General features: G+C 41.4%; 1 protein-coding gene across 1 annotated transcript; it reads right to left on the bottom strand.

Moving 5' to 3' along the window:
• Nucleotides 1–4948: 4948 nt before the first annotated feature.
• On the bottom strand, nucleotides 4949–6064 carry LOC148039797 (uncharacterized). The gene has a single exon (XM_087665659.1). The coding sequence runs from the start codon at nucleotides 6042–6044 to the stop codon at nucleotides 5418–5420; it is 627 nt and encodes a 208-aa protein (XP_087521785.1). The 5' UTR covers nucleotides 6045–6064; the 3' UTR covers nucleotides 4949–5417.
• Between the last annotated feature and the right edge of the window lie 12759 nt (nucleotides 6065–18823).

Genomic DNA, 18823 nt, shown 5'->3' with positions numbered 1-18823 from the left:
GTGGGAATTCTCGAGGGCATGTAGTCCAAAGGTGATGGCGTGTTTAGGATTTGTCGTATCTATATTTTATATGAGACAACTAATTTGAGTGTTTCAATGTACAATATAGAATATATAGTGCAGCGTGGTTGTGTAGACATCATTTTCGCGTGGAGCATATTGACAAAATGCACTCCACAATGGACTGTGGTATCATGGCAAGGTTCGAGTAGGAGAGCCGACAACGAGCAACGGATCCAAACACGGTTATAGATGAGATGGAGTATTTCGGAAACTTGCAAAGTATTGTTACGGTGGATTACCATAGTATTCGATGTGTAGTGGTTTAAAGTGGTACTTGAAGGAGCTGGAGCAATAATTCGACGAGGTCCATCTAGATTTCTCGAAATAGATTTCGAAAAAAAATGGACAGATTTGCATGACACCTTTGTGTTGCCGGCCCATTGTGAACAGGTGCATGAACTCATTTATTTGTTAAATGTATTATGACATGGTACATGTCACAATAGTTTAATCTCTCTTGTACGTGTTTGTAAACACGTAATCTTCTATCCAAACCCCCAACAACCTCAATGGTGGTATATTATACATTCAGCTTCCCGAAGTGCGAGAGTATATCATCAAAGTGATGTTCTGAGCATAGATGAGGATAATATGCAAATAGAGGGGTAGATATTACAAGGGATGGAGGCCACCGGAAGCTTGGAGCATGTAGAGGAGCCAGTAAGCATCGGCTAACAATGATGGAAATACAGGAGTCCAAGAATTCTTTGAGAACGAGGTGGACTCATCCTTTTGTGGTAACATGTCTATTGACCTTCCAGTGTATGCAGAGTTGTGTTAGGAGATTAACATGGGACCATAGGATGCTTCATACTTGGAGCATCCACTTACTCAATTCGTAGACTAATCGCTTATAAAGGTACATAAGATATGCATTTTAAGTGAAATCATTTTTTAAGGATTTATATTACTGTGCTTTGTATGATTTAAATTGATTATGCTAACATCATTTTTTTCTGTGTAGGTGACCTTTTCAGGATGAGTCAAGGGATGAGCGATGAGGAGTTGCAGGATATCTTCATGCGCATGTCTCTAGATTAGATGGTGAGATTCATAAACATGGCGGACTAGGAGCTGTCTCGGACATCTTCAGGACACTCTATTAGATCTACTTCGGTGCGATCAGATGCTTTAGCTTCGAGTAGATGAGGTTGACGCTCCAGACTTGGGCCAGAGGGAGGGAGTGCTTCAGGGTCAGGGGGATGCTGTAGAGATACAGAGGCAGTGAGCCCATGGTCGGCACGGAATACATGTGCAACTCCTCACTCTCGTAGCGATTCTAGGGAGTATGGCTCAGGGGGTTGCTGTGGAGGCACGGGGGCGGTGTCTCTATCTCGTCATTTTTTTGGAGTTGCGTGACCTCCAAGATTTGTCATACCTGTGGGGACATCTGCTCCAGTTCAGCCGTCTGCAGCAGGTGGCACCCCTATGGGTGCTACACTGATAGATACTACCCTGATCGGTACACCGGATGTACATGGGTCTCTTGGATATGCCCAAGAGCGTGGACGCAAGTGGGAGAGGACCCATCTTAGGCATACCCCAGAGGGATATGCCTATCTTGTTGATGATAGGTGTCAGGAGCCATCGTCATGAATGATGAGGGGAGGAGGGTGATGGCTCGCATGAGAGAGTTGTACCAACAAGTTTTTCGGCACAACATCTTAAATCATTGTATCCGAGGAGAGCAAGGACTACATAGTAGCATCCTTGCATGAGGAGTTTTCGATTCCAGCCATAACAGATAGATTTTCTACGGGCTGGATGATGGATTGCATGAGTGCATATATGTCACACAAATGATCGAACGCACACAAGGCACTCAAGAGTAGGGCTACAAAGCTCGAGTGGCTAGACGCGGACGATTGGCGTCGATTGAGGAAGGAGGCTACAGATTCTCCAGGATGATAGAGTCAGCAGCGCGAGGTGGCGAGGGCACGACTAGAGGCCGGACTAGTCCATCATCTTGGGAGTAGCAACCACAGGACATATCTGGAGGACTTTGTAAGTTTTTCTTTTGTTTTGCTTGCTTATTTTTTTGCAATATCCTTTCTACTGACAATCATATTTCTAACAGTTAGTATTTTGTTTTCTTTGCAGCACTCCATTACAAATCGCGATCCGACTGGCCTTGAGACTCGATATGCAAAGAGGCATGGTCTCACTACATTAATCGATCGATTATATAGACGTGGTGGCCCTGTAAGTCACTCATCTTTCTTGTCCGTAGTTACCATGTTTAATTAGAATGCATTATTGTATGGTGGACTAATGTGTAGTTGTTTCTTTTTTTGCAAAGTCCGTTCGATGCTCTTTTGCGACAGGATGAGCTTTCGAATGGCGAGGATATATAGCTCACCCTTGGATCCCTAGAGCTCACACACCCTTCTTTTTTGGTCGCCTGATTTGTGTAGACATTTTCTATGTAGTAGTGATATCTTGTCATGATTTTACCAGTCACTTTCATTATGCGATCATGTATTTATTTCATGTATTAGTGTTATGATTTAAGTACACTTTGTTTTTGTCTACACGAGCATTGTACACAGTGCAGAAACTATTTTGTATGGCCCAAATAAAGCACACAGTGTTTTCCCTGTTACCGTCGCTATTAGCGTCACAAATTTACCTACACGTGTCATTATTGGCGTCGTTATTAGCATCACAGAGCGTCGTTATCAGCGTTGGTATCAGCGACGCTGATAACGATTGTTCTATGGCGTCGCCAATAACGACGCTTTTTGCGACGACGGGGAAAACTTTTGTTATTTACATTTTCGTCGCTTTTAACGTCGATATAAGGCCTATATCTTGTAGTGAATGTGACCCTTCTTTGGGCATTACATTCTCCTTATTTGCCATATCGAGGTTTTCCATCTTGAAAGAAATGGTTAAATTGTAGTGACCAATAGTGTTGTCCTTGACCTTCTTAGATACTACATTATAGACCAACAAACCAATTGTGACCTTCCTATAGTCCTACAATGATACCCCACATTCAACCACCACTAGTGGGGCAACTTTTTAAAGATAATCTATAGAAAGAAATCACTAATTCGTATGAGCGTTCTAGCTACTAATGTTCCAATAGATGATACTTTTGTCAATAATCATATCAAAATCCTAGAAGAGGTCATTGATAAGATAATAAAACCTCACTAAAATATATATCTCAAGCCAATAAGAAATATAAGTTTATAAATTTTGAAGAAAATATTTTAGTTTGGCTTTGTATTGAAAAGAGAAGATTAAATCCATTTGAAGGTATCTTAAAGTAAAATTAGCCCAATATATTATCTACTATTTTGTACTATGCACTCATGATAAGATTAATGAAAATATATTTAGATTGGATATTCCTCCCCATTTGCAAATTCATAAATTATTTTATAATCGTTCATTGAAATATTTGATGGAAACTCCATTTGTCACATTAGTTGTAGATTATCCTCCAGTATTTAAGGGAGATACTAAAATTTTAGTACCTAAAATTATCTTTGATTCTGATCAAGCCACTACACAAATTGGTACTTAGTATATAGATATTTAGCTAAGTATAGAAACCATTCTATTGAAGAATCCCACTCACAATAAATCACATTAAGGCCAAATGGCCATAGCTTCACTAAAAGATATAGTGTTTGGAAAATCCATGCTTATTCTATTTTTGTAGGAGATGTACAAATTTTTTGTACGAGACAATATATATGGTATTCAGGATTACCTCATATCAATTTAGTGCAAATTTATTGCATGAGGCAACATTGCCATGCAACCCTTAGAAAATATTATGATAATTTATAAATTTATAACTATAAAAATAAGGTGTTATTTTTTAAAAATAGATTTTCCTTTGTCTATTTGTTGCATAATAATGACTTATTACTTGTGTAGCTCTACATATAACACTAGTCACATTGTACTTGGTGGATATATGACATTTTTAATGAGTTCATTATCAAATGGAGTTATGTAGACATAATTTTTTGTGTATTTATCAATAGAGCGTAATTTAATACATATGCTCATTATTATTTGGATGCTACTATTACACAAAATTATTTGTGTCCTTATGTGCACAAAATTATTTATTATTTATATAACCTTTATATGATGGCCTAAGGCAAAGGCAATTATTTTTAGAAGTTTAGATTTATCAATTAGATTCTAGGAAGTTGTTAAAAAAAGGTTTGTTCATTATTTAAGAAAAAATCCCAAAATGATGCTTTTTAATAGTTTTGAGCATAAGAGCTAAGAAATGCAAATCCATAAATATATGCACAAGGGAGGCACTCACTCATGCACATAGGGAGATTGTACCCATTCTCTTGAAGTACACTCTTATTCCAAATTCTCTATTGTTTATTTATGCTTGTGCAATTTTTATTAGTTAAGTATTAAAGTATACTAAAGGGAGCAACATCCACCACTAATGCTATGTATCACATGTATTCAAGAAATAATCATATTGAAGGGAGCAACATCCATCATTAAGGCTAAGTATCACATCTCTTCAAGAGGTAATTTCAAAAACCCTTACATGTTTCCTTAACTTATATGTTCTTTTTTGTCATATACTTATGATTTTTTGAGAAAATTATTTGAAAATTCATCTACTAATGTAGATTCTCTTAAAAATAAGAAGAAAAAGTCCCTTCTTGAGGAATTCATGAGCTAGAACTATATATGTTTAAATAAACCTTTCAAGTGCAACTTTTGCATCCTTTGGCTACATAGCCTTGGGAATTGTGCTTTGCACATAAAAGACTCCCCACTTAGCCTACACCTAAAGAGGGAAGAACTTAGTGCAACAATTAGTTCAATCTCTATCTAGACATGAGTGCAAATTCCCTTATTCAAATCAGCCCTCTTATAATTTCTTCAATTTCACAAGTGTCATCTACCTTGCTGAGTTGCTAGCCACATTGGCATAGGGGACCGAGGCTGTGGAACAAGTTACAACAAGATTGTTGGTTTCTCTCGACCCTTAGATAATAAGTGTAAGATGCTAAAAATAAAATAATTAATGTCTTTTTCAAACATCTACAAGTTAAAGTGTCTATCTATTATCCGTTCTTAAGAGTGTTCGTTTAGGGTGTCTCTATTCAAAAGGTCAAGCGACCAAAATTGTTAAGCATAACCTCCCATCTTTTGAATATAATGGTTGCCTTGAGTGAATGTTTAAGGCATGTTTTGGACACCATGCATGCCGGGTGGCTCTGAGTTGGCAAAACCAGCCTTGGATTTTCTATGCGCCAACCATGTTATGGGTCACTCTCCTACAGTCACTACATCATATAGTGAGAAAAGCAAGCAGTAAGCCCACCGCTGATAATTCGAAGAATGAAAGGTCCTTAACACCAGCATTGATCCGTTTCCCAGCTCCTCCCTTTTCCGGATGAGAGGGGGCTTCTTCGCGAAGAGCAGTAAGAAGAAGAAGGCCTGTGCTGCTTCGTCGACACCGCATTTCCCGATTTGGAAAACCTGGTCTTCTTGAAATTACCAGCTGCTGATTGGGAGGAGTGCTGGAGAGATAGCTGGAGGTCGTAGCGCGCCCTGGTGTGGGGGTCGGAGAGCGCCACGTAGGCGGACTGGATTTGCAGAAAGCGCGTGGTGTAGGCCTCCTTGTCGGGGAGGGGAGCGACGTCCGGGTGGTTTTGGAGGGCTAGGCGGCGGAAGGCGGATTTGATGTCGGCATTGGAGGCGGTTTTGGGGACGTGGAGGACGTCGTACAGGCTGGAGGGGGAGGGAGATGAAACGGAAGGGAGTGCCGACGTGGACGCCGAGGTGTCGGAGAAGGATGACGTGGCGATGGCGGACACGACGGAGACGGTGGGGGCTATGGGGCCTCGTCTTTCCATGAGCGTCATGGGGGCGGTGGAGGAGGAGGAGAAAGACGGGGGCAGGGCAGGCCCTGCTGTCGTGGGCGCAATCGAAGAAGAGAGAGCCGAGGCCATGCACGAATGAGAAGCAAATGCCATACAAGAAGAAGCAGGGCAAGTCCTTGCGATGAATGAATTATGAACGAGAGAGAGAGAGAGAGAACACTAGGACCTACAGAGACACGGACGCTGAGATGCGGCAGGTCCCTTTTACGGTCCCCCACCTGCCCGCTGCCAAGCCGTAACCGGTTGACGTGGGTGGTCCGCCGACGGGGACGCGATAGCGACACCTCCCGCGGTGCAACTGGCAGGCGGTTCGTGTTCCAATTTCTTTGTTTTCTGAAATATTTCTTTAAACTTCCTTTGGGCCCACTTGTCCTTTGCTCTGTCATCGAGTACTGCGTCGTGCTCGTCACCCTCGCTGTTTCCAAATTCCTAGTGAGCTGTTTCCTGCACCTTATCCATAGGACCCACGCAAGCCCATAGTAAGAGCCTAGAGGAGCTTCACATAAGTTTAGTTTGCACGATTAGAGTCTTGTTTCCCCAAGGTCTCAGTTGCCGAGCTACTACTTGCGAGGTCTTTGAAAACCAAACCAAGTAGTAGGTCCTTGAAAACCAAATTGAACGACAAAACTTGACAAACAGATTCCTTGCAATAGTCTTCTCATCCCGTTCCATAAGAGAAAATGAGTGTTCTCCTTGATGGAACTAGATTTCCCCACCACATGGCACCCATGCAAGGCAGTTCGGAACAACATAAAATGTGCAAATATCCCCTCCACACGAGCAAAACCTCGACCTTCAACATACAGGTATGCCCCTCATATTTAGATCATTAGCCGCTTCCATAATGGTAAGTTGTAGTACTCTTCCCCCCTCCTTATCGAATAGCATCAACAGAGATGCCCTTCATGCAAGTTACTCTACATTCCTTTCCAATCCAATTATCAAAAACCTACCGCCCAAAACATTGTGGAACGTCGGTAGGCATAGACAAGTACAAGAAGAAGGAAGAAACAAACTTCCTCCAAAGATTGATTCATCCTTACACCTCTACCTAGCTTGAAGACATGTAGGTTTACCCTACCACGTAGGGGACATTCAACTCTCAACCTTCATGGATACCTCTAGATGTTAAGGCAACCATTTTGAAGGAGTTGGTGGTATGTAAGCAATTGATGGGAAAATCAATGCTGCTCCCTAAGGAGGAATCAACACCCAAGGTGGGGCCTACCCTCTGGTTGAGTCCTCAATAGCAAGCTCGCAACTAGGTTTACTCTATTTGTAATTAATACAATTAATGCACAAAAGACTTGCCTAAAAGGTAAATGCCCTATAGCCCTTAATCCTAAGAGAATGTGTCGTTAGAAATCAATTTTTGGTGGTTGTGCACTTGTTGGTCTATGCCACAATTGGTATTCACCAATCGAACAGTTTAGGACTTGGACGAGGGAAAATTGGGAAGTTTTAGAAGAAAGGGTATTTTCAACTCAATATCTCCCAAACAATTATTTCATATTTCTCTTTGGTTCAAAATCCCTTACCCTAAAAGTCCTTAGTCATAGATAGTGGATGGTACATAACTCACCACTTTCACTATTCAAATGGACCCCATTCTTCAACCCCCATGGCTCAAAACCTACTCCAATCTAAGTAGAGCTACCCAATTTGCTATTGTGGCTTCACCCATACTTCAAAAGATATGAGTCCCTATTGGGCAAATAAGAGGGTATTTCCCATTAATGTAGTCAATCCATGTTGACACCTATAGGTGCTTGTAGAGGTGGACATTGTAGAGGATTTCACAGACACTTGAATCATCATTGATCATTTAGGAGAAACTGTGATGGATCAGCCAATAGTATGCAAAAATCTCTCGAACTCTTATTTCAAATGTTGAAGGGAGGTGAACCCTGAAGTGGAAGCATGAGAGCAAAAGCAAGAGATATGGTGGAAGGAGCAAGAGCAAGAAAGAGAGAGACATGAAATGTGGGAACTTCAATAGTCACACTATGTGATTGGCCTTCCCTTTATTCAAATGTCACTCGAAGAATAAAGAATGAAGTGACAATGATGGGCACCCACCACCTGTAGTGTATAGGTGTACAGGTATGTAAGCATTGTTAGTGTAACTAATACACAATGGCTAGGTAGGGCGCCTTTATCCCCAACAACCTCCCACTAAAAGGAGAATGTGCCCCTAGTGAGGAGAGAATAAGAAAAAAGTGACAAAGCACAAATGTACACAAGTACAGCATGATGAGACCCATCAACTTCCTAAGGAAGGAAAAACACTCCGCTGAGAGACTTTTAGTTAGTAGATCTACAGGATTTTGGTCAGTTTGAGATCTTGACAAGCTCAATGGACTTGTCCTCAACGACCTCTTGAATAAAGTGATAGTGTGCCTTAAAGTGCTTTTTCTTTGCATGGAAGACTGGATTCTTGGCCAACTAAATAGCACTCGTAGAATTTGAATGTAGTCTAGGGACCACATCACTAATACCAAAGTTTGCCACCAGACAGCCTAGCTAGAGAGCCTCCTTACAAGCCTCAATGGATGCAACATACTATACCTCTGTAGTAGAGAGAGCCACGTATTTATGCACCCTGGACATCTAAGAAATAGCACCTCTAGCAAAGGTGAAGATGTAGACAAAGGTGGACTTCCTATTGTCTATATGTTTTGCATAATCAAAGTCAGTGTATCCCATCACTCCTGTATCCTGGCCACCATAACATAAGCATATAATTGCTATGCCCTTCAGGTACCTCATGTTACCCTTGACAACATTCCAATGCCATCAGCCAAATGCAGCCATGTAGCGTGCCACAACTCCCATTGTAAATGCTATATCAGGACGAGTCACTATCATGGCATACATCAAACTTCCCACTACGGATGCATAATGGATCTTGGCCATCTCGGCCTTCTGCTCATCAGACTATAGACAATTGGCCTGCCTAACCTTGACATGCAAAGGTACTCCTTCTACAACAAGTAAGGACATTAGGGGAGTTTTGAGGTCTCAAAAATACCTTTTAGGAGATAGAAATAGAGTGCTCTAGACCAATAGGCGAAAAGCCTCCGTATAACGGAACTTCTATTTTAAAAAATGTAAAAAATTATTTTACAAAAAGATACATATATAATAATATTATGAATTTGTATTATCAATATCCATTTTTAGTCTCTTATATTTGTGATTATGACATTCTTTGCATTAATGATATATAGTCCTGGCCACTTTTATTTAATGATATGTCTAAATTAATGATAATGACAAGTTTACTCTAAATTCAAATTAGTAAAAAGCTTGGCACATATTTTTTTCCCTCCTTTCTTTTGTCTCTCTCGTGTTTTTTCCTCATTTGTGGTAGCTTAGTCTTCTGTGTGTGTGTGTGTGTGTGCTATGGATATAGAAATTTGACCTTCAACAAGGTGTCTAAGCTCCCAAATCACATCCATATCAGTGTTTAACTCATTCCAAAATATAGAAGATGGATTCCCATAATCATTAGAAAATGCAGTTGAATCGCCATGCAACAAGCAAAACGTGGGAAAAGGCGAAGATATGAGTAGTGCACATATCGGATGTTGTATGTGTGCGTAGCGAGCGTCGGAAAGTCCCAAAGAATAAAAGAACTCTACTTTTGCATAAAAAACAAGAGAGAAGACTTGCACGACATGAAGCAAAAGACTAATTGGGTACAATCTCCCCCTATGCCTTGTGTGAGTGCTCCACAAAGTATGTATTTGATATGTTATTCATCTCCAAGCTAAAAAAATAGCCCAATTTACAATTAGCACGCTTTAGCTTTTGTGTTTGCTTTTGTCCCACTAAAGATTTAAAGCTATTAGGTGCCCAAAGAGTCGGGCTGTGCCCAAATACAATGTCCAATAACAAATATTTAAATCGTGCACCCATGCACATAAAAAATAATAAATAAATGTCAAGTCCTTCAATAAATAAGCGCATAAAAATAAATATTGGTGTCACGCCTAAGATGCGCGTCCATCAAAAATGATAATTTCTTCTAAATAACTTGAATACACGCTATAGCTTAGTGCTTCCCAACACCACCGCTGTCTGCTCTACACATCAACTGAAGCATTCACAATTGTTAGAAAATAATAAAATTAAACTGACAAAAGTGAATACCTAGCAGTCTTCAGCTATAAAATAAATAAATTGGTTAGAAATCAATTAATTAAAATATGTATTTTGTGGACCGCTATGAAATCACCCACTTGCACATTAAATTAACAAGTCGCTCGAAAAGGACAGGCATCCCCATCGACTTTTCACACAAGGAATCCACCTTGTGTATGAGTCCCGGCAACAAATATAATTCTACGGAATCCATCGTAAAACCTTGTGGAATCCACCGTGGAATATGCCTCCTAGCATCATACCCCCAGGGGTGGGATAGCAATTGTCCTCAATTGCTATTAGCTCAATGTGGAGCCAAAAGTGAGGGGTAAGCACTTCGGTCTTGAGCGTGCATCCATTGAGCCTCTTCAAGATCTATATCTAGTTCTAGTGGTCATAAAGCCAATATCTAGAATAGTTTCAAGTTCAAGGATTTCAGTTTCTTCTTCTAGCAAAGGAGGGTTTTCATAAACAGGGTGTAAAGGTCATTGACATGTAAAAGGTCGTAATAAACTGATATGATGTACAGGTAATTGGCCTCTAAAAGGTCGTAACAAACTAATATGAAAAGTGTTGTGGTAATTCTAGTTTAAATGCATTGTCATTGATTTTGTGAATGATCTTGAAAGGTCCATCAAATCTAGGAGCTAACTTTACAATAGGGTGTTTCTCAACACATTTGTAATCTTTGGTTTTCAATACGTAACCAAACATAATCATCAACTTTGAAACCCATAGCCTTTTTTTTCTTGTTGGCTTGTTTCGTATATGACTGTTGGGCTTTCGCAATCATATCTTTAACTTCATAAAAAATAGTAGCATGCATGTTAGCAATATCATCACCAGCTTGAACTTTGTTTGACAATGATGTAACAGGTGTAGGTAATCTATATCCATAAATAATTTCAAATGGTGCTTTCTGTGTAGCTGTATGTGGTGTGTTATTGTATGCAAACTGAAGTAAATGTAAATGTGTATTCTATGTTTGTGGTTTTGAAATTGTGTATGTACGCAAAAGATCTAAAATGGTACTGTTAATAGCTTCTATTTGCCCATTTATTTCAGGATGAAATGCAGATGAAAAATCAATCTTTGTATGTAAATTAGCAAACAAAGCAATCCAAAAATTATTGCAGAACCTAGAATCAGGTTAGAAATAATAACTTTTGGTAAACCATGATTAGTGAAAATAGTTTTCAAAAACAATTGAGCAGCTTGAGATGCAGTTAATGTTTTCTTGCATGGAATAAAATATGCTTGTTTGCTAAACCTATTGACAATAGTCTAGATCATGTCATGATTAGCTTTAGTATTAGGCTAACCAGTGATAAAATCCATTGAGATCTGTTCCCATGGTCATTCTGGAATTGATAAAGGCATTAATAAACCATATTGTTTACCATAGTGTCTTTTAACTCTTTGGCAAATTAAGCATTCAGATACAAAGTTAGATTACATCAGATTCCATGTGTGGCCAATAAAAATCTTCAATCAGTGTATGCAAAGTAGAAATAATTCATCTATGGCCTTAGTATAGGGGACAATGAATTTCATGCAAAACAAATGATCGAAATGGAACAGTTACATATAATTTTTTTCATAAAATATAAATCCATCTGTGAAGACAATGAATAAATGGGAATCCAGTTATTTGCAACTAATGGCCATAAGTATCTTTCATAGGGAGAAGAGAGTCAAAATATATCACAGAGATATTATGAATAGTAGGTCTTCTACTTAAAGCATCGGCAACAACATTCTCTTTTCCGGGTTGATATTGTATGAGTGGATGAAAACTTTGAATAAAAGTAGCCCATTTAATGTGTCGGTCAGATATTTGTGGTTGAATAAGGAGATGTTTAATGCTTTGTTGGTTAGTTTTGATCATGAATTCAGATCCCATTAAATAGTGTTTCCATTGATGTAAATATTGTACTACAGCTAGAAATTCCTTATCATAGGTAGAATACTTAAGTTCAGAGGGTTTAAGTTTGTAGCCAGAGTAGGCTATGGGATGAGAATCTTGCATAAGGACTGCTCCTATTCAAGATCCACTAGTATCAGTATACTAGGAAAAATTGTCTATTGAAGTCAGGTAATTGCAATACAGGAGCATGAGTTAAAGCAGGTTTTAGTAAATCAAAGGACTTTTGTTGATTGTCGGACCAATGATACTGTTAACCCTCAGACGAACAAGGTGGAAAATCTGAAAAAGCTAAAGTAAAAGACAAAGGCCAAGACAAAGTGAAACGGAAGACGAAGGCGCGCCAAGAAAAAACTAGAAACATAAGAAGCACAAAAAATTCCTAAATAAGGGAACAAGACGCACAAGGAAAAGCGCAAGTCAATACTTTTGTAAAAGAGCGCAAGCGCATCATGGTTTAATTCAAGGAGTGTCGGGCTCTCAACCGTGCAATTTGTAAATGTAGATGGGCGGTGGAAAGGAAGCTAGGAAGATAGAATGACAATGGAAAAAAGGGCCTAGGCCACTGCCGGCCATGTAAAAAAGGGGATAAGGGGATGACAGCCCAAAAGGGATTTAGGATTTTGTATATAAAGTTGAAAAGTGAATGAGAAGCTCATTCTTGTGTGTGGCCAAAAGTGGGTCTCCTCTTCTTTTTCTTCTTCTTGTTCTTGCTTGCTTGAGCTTGTGCTTGAGAGAGGGAGTGTGAGAGTGTGAGGGAGTGAGTGTGTGAGGGTGAGGAAGTGGGAGTGGGGAGGAGAAGCTCTCCATCTTCTCCTCTCTTCTTCTCTTCTCTTCTCTTCTCTTGTCTTGTCTTGCTCGCGGCAATGGAGCTTGGAGCGTGGAGCTTGCTTGAAGCTTGCACTTGGATTGTGGAGCTATTAGAGTGCGCGAGAGAGGAGGTAACTCGATCAGCATGGAGGTAAGCTCACTAAACCTGTAGATATGGATGATGCATTGGCTATGTGAGAGATAGCCATTAGTGCTTGGCTTGGAACGCTTGAAACAATAAGCGGTCCGTGGGTCTTGGCAGTTGAGCGAAACGGATTCAAGCCCTGAGCGCTTGCGCGCTTCGAATCGAGCATTGAAGTAGGGTTTTTTCCCGAACCGGTGCTTGAGGTAGATAGGTAGGAAGTGAGGGAGTTTGAAGAGGTATTCAATCTCCTTAGCAAGTAGGTTTTTGTTGTTTTGGACTTGGGAAAGCATGATGGAGTAGTGTAGGTATTTTTCTTATAAATTTTCCTTGCATTTAGGAAGGATAGGAGCAAAACATTGGAGCAAACATTAGGGTTTTCTGTTGCTGTATAATAGGCTGAGACAGGGAAATAGGGGCACAGATTCAGATTTCTGGCTAGAAAAGTATGAGGGACTAACTTTTGAGGTCACAACAGGCTAGGATGGGGCAATAAGAGACCCAAGGAACCAGGAAAGACCACATTTGACATCTTGCCTTCTGAGAAGAGAGTGAGCTTGAGAGCCAAGGAGAGAGCGAGAGAGAGAGAGAGAGAGTTGCAGGGAAATCGTTGAAGTGGTGATCGATTTGAATGCCACATTGATTCCAGGTATGCCTAGTAGTTCCTTCTATTGTTTTGCACCTATTTGGAAGGCACGGGACGATTCCGTGGAGTAGGCACTGACCTTGAGGCATCATGCGTAACCCGCAGGCTGTCATCCACGCTATTGAACCAGTTTGTCCGATTCCCATTCAATTTCGGGGTCAGACTGTCCGACTACTACAATTGGACTACCCTGTCTGATCCAATTCCCAGAATCGGACCACTATGAGAATCGGACCCAGTCTCAAAATTGGACACTCGGACCCTGCAAATCGGACACAAGGAATCAAACGGCTCAGAATCGGACACCTGTCGAAATCGAACGTCCGATTCTAGAAATCAGACGTGACCAAAATCGAACACAAGGAATCGAACGGCTCAGAATCGAACGCTTGTCAAAATTAGATGCCCGATTCCAGAAATCAGATGTGACCAAAATCGGACCACTGGGTTGATCCGACCAACCCAAAATTGGATGTTCGATTTTGATAATCGGACTCCTGAAAATCAGACATCTAAGAATCGGACAGAAAACTGTCAAAATCAGACAGGTATCTAGAACACAAATTTTGATGCATCTAAACTGCAAAATTGATCCCAAAGGCTATGTAGAGCTAAAGGCACATCACAGATCCATCACTAGGCTGAAACTTAGAGCAAGTAGTTCAAAATTTGGCTATAAATGGTCCTCCAAATTGTGCATGGTGTTTACTATAACGGCCTTGCGGACCGAGGGGGGACTGGCTCCTCGGACCCCCGCAGAGGGGGCTCTGCCCCCTCCACACCTCCCCCAAGTAGGTTGGAGAGAAAACACGCATCGTGACAGGTCCTCCAAATTGGACCCTAGTGTAGGAATGGCTCTACATGAGCATGGATTCTCACTTGCAAAAGAGCAACCAAAAGCCCATACCAGAACAGAGAGAAAGAGAGACCCTAGAATATCAATGGGCCAATCTAGCCAACAAGGGTAAAAAGGCTGCACTACAAAAACACATACGTGTTGCATTCGGATTGCATCTAGTCAAAGCGAAAAGCAACAATAGCAAGAATGACTAGATATGACAGTCCTGACGATAGATGCTTTATGAATAGCACTGCACTGACGATCCAAGACATCAGTGGAGAATCCACATCTGATCGTGCAGTTGGGGACTCAACGGCATTTGTTAGAAGGCTTAAATTTACAAGCCAAGACCTGGAAGGTGAAGACATAGTACCACCTACTTATCTTAGGGTCAAACTCACCGCGAAAAGAGAGCATACTATCGATGCTCTGATTGATGAAGGAGCAGATTTTAATATCTTGACCTATGAATCATGGACCCTACTAGGCCAACCAGATCTCACATCGACTAATGCAACTCTTAGTCCTTATGGGGGAAACCCACAAGCACTCATAGGGAAGTGCAAAATCCTTGTGACAATTGAAACTGAAAGCTTGCCTATCCTATTTCATGTTCCTCCAAATAGTTCTAATTACAGGAAGGAAACCCTCCTAGGAAGACCCTTCAAAAGGGCAACCAAGTGTGAGGCCGACTATATAGCACAGAGGATACACCTGATACTACTAGGTGTGAGGATAGTTGCAACCTTTAGCAAGGGTGACCTCATCGAACCTCGAGGGAAAGGCAAGGAGGGTGCTGACATAACAGTCAAGCCTACTAATGAGAGCAAGGACTTGTTGGAAGAGTTGATACGAGCATAGGTCGAACAACAAGAACTAGTGAGTGAGGCCATGCCTGAAACACGAAGGTCAAGAGACAATGCCAAGGACATGCTTTGGACTTACAAATATTGTAGAAGACCCCAGAAGAAGCCCAAGCCTTATAGACGAAGGCTTCGATGGAGGGTTAGCACAACGCCACGATGATGGATATCCAAAGCATTGCTATGTGCTCAAGGCTATTACGTAGGTAACCCATGGATTTGGGTGCCAAAACCCCTTGCTAAGCCTCCCTTGTCGAGACTGAAGGCCAGATCGTATCAAGAGCAAAGAAGCGTAGGAGGAGATCTAAACGAAAAATCAGGTCTCAAGTCAACAACAGTGGAGTGACCGAGCCCCTCATGGTTGAAATCAAGAAACCAAAGGGGACCAATCGGAGGGTGAATCCTCAGCCTAGCGTGCTTGACAAGCAGATATAAGATGTAATTGTTGAGGATACGCAAAAGCCACTAGTGCCCAAGGAGCCTTTGATTCCCCAAGAGGATAGCAGGTATCATAGGCTCAACATTGCTCATGAAAAGGTTAAATGCTCAACAAAGCAAATAGCAAAATCATCTAGCAACCGCGAGCAAATCTCCCAGCCAGTGTTAAAGCCACTTAGGAGTCCTAAGTCTCCTATACCCTCTTCCCCTAGATGGAAACAAGAAGCACAACAGTCATCAAGTGCGGCTACTCAATCCCAATATCTACCTACATCAGAGCTTCCAAATGTCGAAGAGGCAAGACACGACACCATCCTTAGCTCTCAACCTAAGGATATGCCTGTGCAATCCACCGTGGCTAGTTCAACTGATACTCCATCTACGCAAGTGAATGCTCTAAGGGCAACAAAAGACACGACCACTTCCAATCGACCTAAGGACTTGACACTGCTATCCACCAATAGTAGCAAGTCCACTGAACTAGCTGCAACTACTTCCAATCAGGGATCACAGCAGTCACAACCCTTGGCCATGACAATGCTCCTTGTGGAACGTGTCCTTAGTAGTTCACCTGTGGAGGAGGTGTCGCAACCAACTTCATTGACAACTCCAACACTTCCAAAGCACCTAAAGCCTAAGTTGGAGGAGTTAAACGGAAGGGAAGTGCTAGACTCTCCAAAAAGGGAGGCAGTTGTACCTTCATAACCTAGCAAGGCTATTCAGCAGGCCACGGCTATGTCCCATAAGGACACACTAGAGAAAGAAAATGCTGAGGCCCAACCAAGTACATCAATGGTTGACCTAGTCCAAGGTCCTGAGTTGTTGAGAGATGCACCTTCTGTTGAGATATCGAGCTCCACTCGTGATATGCCAGGGTGACCGTTGTGCATTTATGTCACCGACGTGTTAGTTGCAGATGCGGTTGGTACACTGCCCATGAATAATAGCTACATGATAGCTATCCTTATCTACTCTAGTTCGTGGCTCAGTTAGTATGCCACCTTAGTTAGTTAAGTTTGGTTTAAGACCCATATATAGGGTTCTTCTATTTCTTTGTATGAGAGTTCTTTTTGGCTTACACAACTAAGAAGAGAAAAACTGTTTTCAGCCTCCACCCTTGTGTGTATTCCCCCATTGTGCAAGCAAGAAAGCTACAAGTGAGACTCCTTCCTTCTCTCCCACAATCTTGACATGGTATCAGAGCCTTGTTCGTGGTAAGGAGCTCAAGAAAGCAAGCCAAGCTCGCGGTGTTCTGGTAACAGGAGCAGTGTTGCTTTCATTTTCTGTTTTGGGAGCAGATCTCTGCAGGTAGCACAGCCGGAAAGTGCAGGAGTGCATTGTCTCAGGTTGAGACGCCCTTCGCGGTGAAGCAAGAGGGCAGTATATGCTGCGGGAAAGGGCTTTAGCCCTTGGCGACCTTGTTTTTTTGATTTGAGGCCATTTCGGGGCCTGTTTCGCAGACGGAAGTTTTTTGCACGCACTCAGGAAAAGGTTCAGTTTTATGCTGTGCAGCCACTGTTCTACAGGTCGGTGAAAAGTTACTGTAGAAATTGCATCGTATGCTTGTGCGCAGAGACATTGGGAGTTTCAGAATCATCCTTGGTTCTTGTTTATGCAAAATCGTCACTAGGAAGTGACTGTGTGGTCAAATACCACTTTCGCCAGTTTTGCAGATTTGCCCTTGTGAGGGTGAAGCTGTGTTTTTTTGCAGTGACAGAATTTCTTGCAGTATTCTGTAATGGCGTCTGATTCTCTTTCACAGATTGTCATTGAAAAGCTTGACAAGAACAACTTCCAGGCATGGAAGTTTAGAATGACGATTTTCCTTATGGGAAAAGGATATTGGGAATTTGTTGCAGGAAATGAAGAAGAACCAGTTCTTCCTGATGTTCCCAATCAACAACAAATGCAGGCATTTAAAACATGGCATGAGAGAGCCAGGAAAGTTATGTACTGGCTGTCTATCAGCATTTCAGACTCTATGATTGTGCATATTCAAGATGCAAGTACGCCAAAGGAGGCATGGGATACTTTGTCAAAAATGTATAGCACAAATACGCAAGCCAGGAAAATGCAGCTCAAGCAAGAGTTGCACAATGTGCAAAGAGAAAATATGAGCATCAACGACTACCACATGAAGGTGAAGAAGATTGCATATGCACTTGCTTCCATTGGGTCGCCAGTGGAAGATGATGATTTAGTTTCCGTGACCTTGAATGGTCTAGGAAAGGATTATGCATAGTTTCGGACATCCATTTCAGTTCGTGAAAGATTTCCTGATTTTGAGGAGTTGATTGCTCTTCTAATTTCTGAGGAGCAGAGAAATGGTGGTGCATCTTCTTCAGGAGGAACTTCAAAAGAAGCTGTCTTCTACTCAAATGCTGGAAGAGGTAGAGGCAGAGGTAGAGGAGGCCGATTTGGAGGCCGTGGTAGAAATCAGAATATGCAACAAACTCAAGAAAACCAGTCCTATGGAGGAGGACGTGGTAACTCTAGAGGCAGGGGGAGCCAAAGAGGTCGTGGTGGATGGCAAAGAGGTCAAAATGCAAACAGTAATGTTGAATGCTACTACTGTGGTAAAATGGGTCATATGGCTAAAGACTGCTATAAAAAGCAGAATGACATCATGAATGGAAAACCGCAACAAGGGAATTATGCATCTTCTAGTAGACAAGGTGATGACAGAAATGAGCATTTGTTCATGGTGCAGCACATGAACAATTCTGTGACAAGTGCAGAAGAAAGCAATGATGTATGGTATGTTGACTCAGGTGCATCAAACCACATGACAGGTCATGCAGAATGGATGGAGGATGCAAGGAAAATGGAAAAACCAGGATTTGTGGAGACTGGTGATGATACTGCACATCCTATTGTGCAGATTGGAAAAATTCCCTTGTCTATGCAGGATGGGAAAAAGAAATACCTGTCCGATGTATTTCATGTCCCGAATATCACCAAGAATCTGGTTTCTGTTGGTCAAATGGTTGAACAGGGCTTGCAAGTCAGATTTAATCCTGATGGATGCTTTGTTGAGGATATGAAAAATAAAGGTCGCTTGA

This window comes from Lygodium microphyllum, chromosome 2, assembly GCF_053477565.2.
Source record: "Lygodium microphyllum isolate KBCC chromosome 2, Lygodium_microphyllum_v1.1.10, whole genome shotgun sequence".
NCBI classification, from domain to species: Eukaryota; Viridiplantae; Streptophyta; class Polypodiopsida; order Schizaeales; family Lygodiaceae; genus Lygodium; species Lygodium microphyllum.
This window is presented reverse-complemented; position numbering and strand designations above follow the sequence as displayed.

Bases quoted from the DNA above. Each gene is read 5' to 3' on its own strand.
- LOC148039797 (XM_087665659.1), bottom strand. From the start codon at position 6,044: ATGGCATTTGCTTCTCATTCGTGCATGGCCTCGGCTCTCTCTTCTTCG.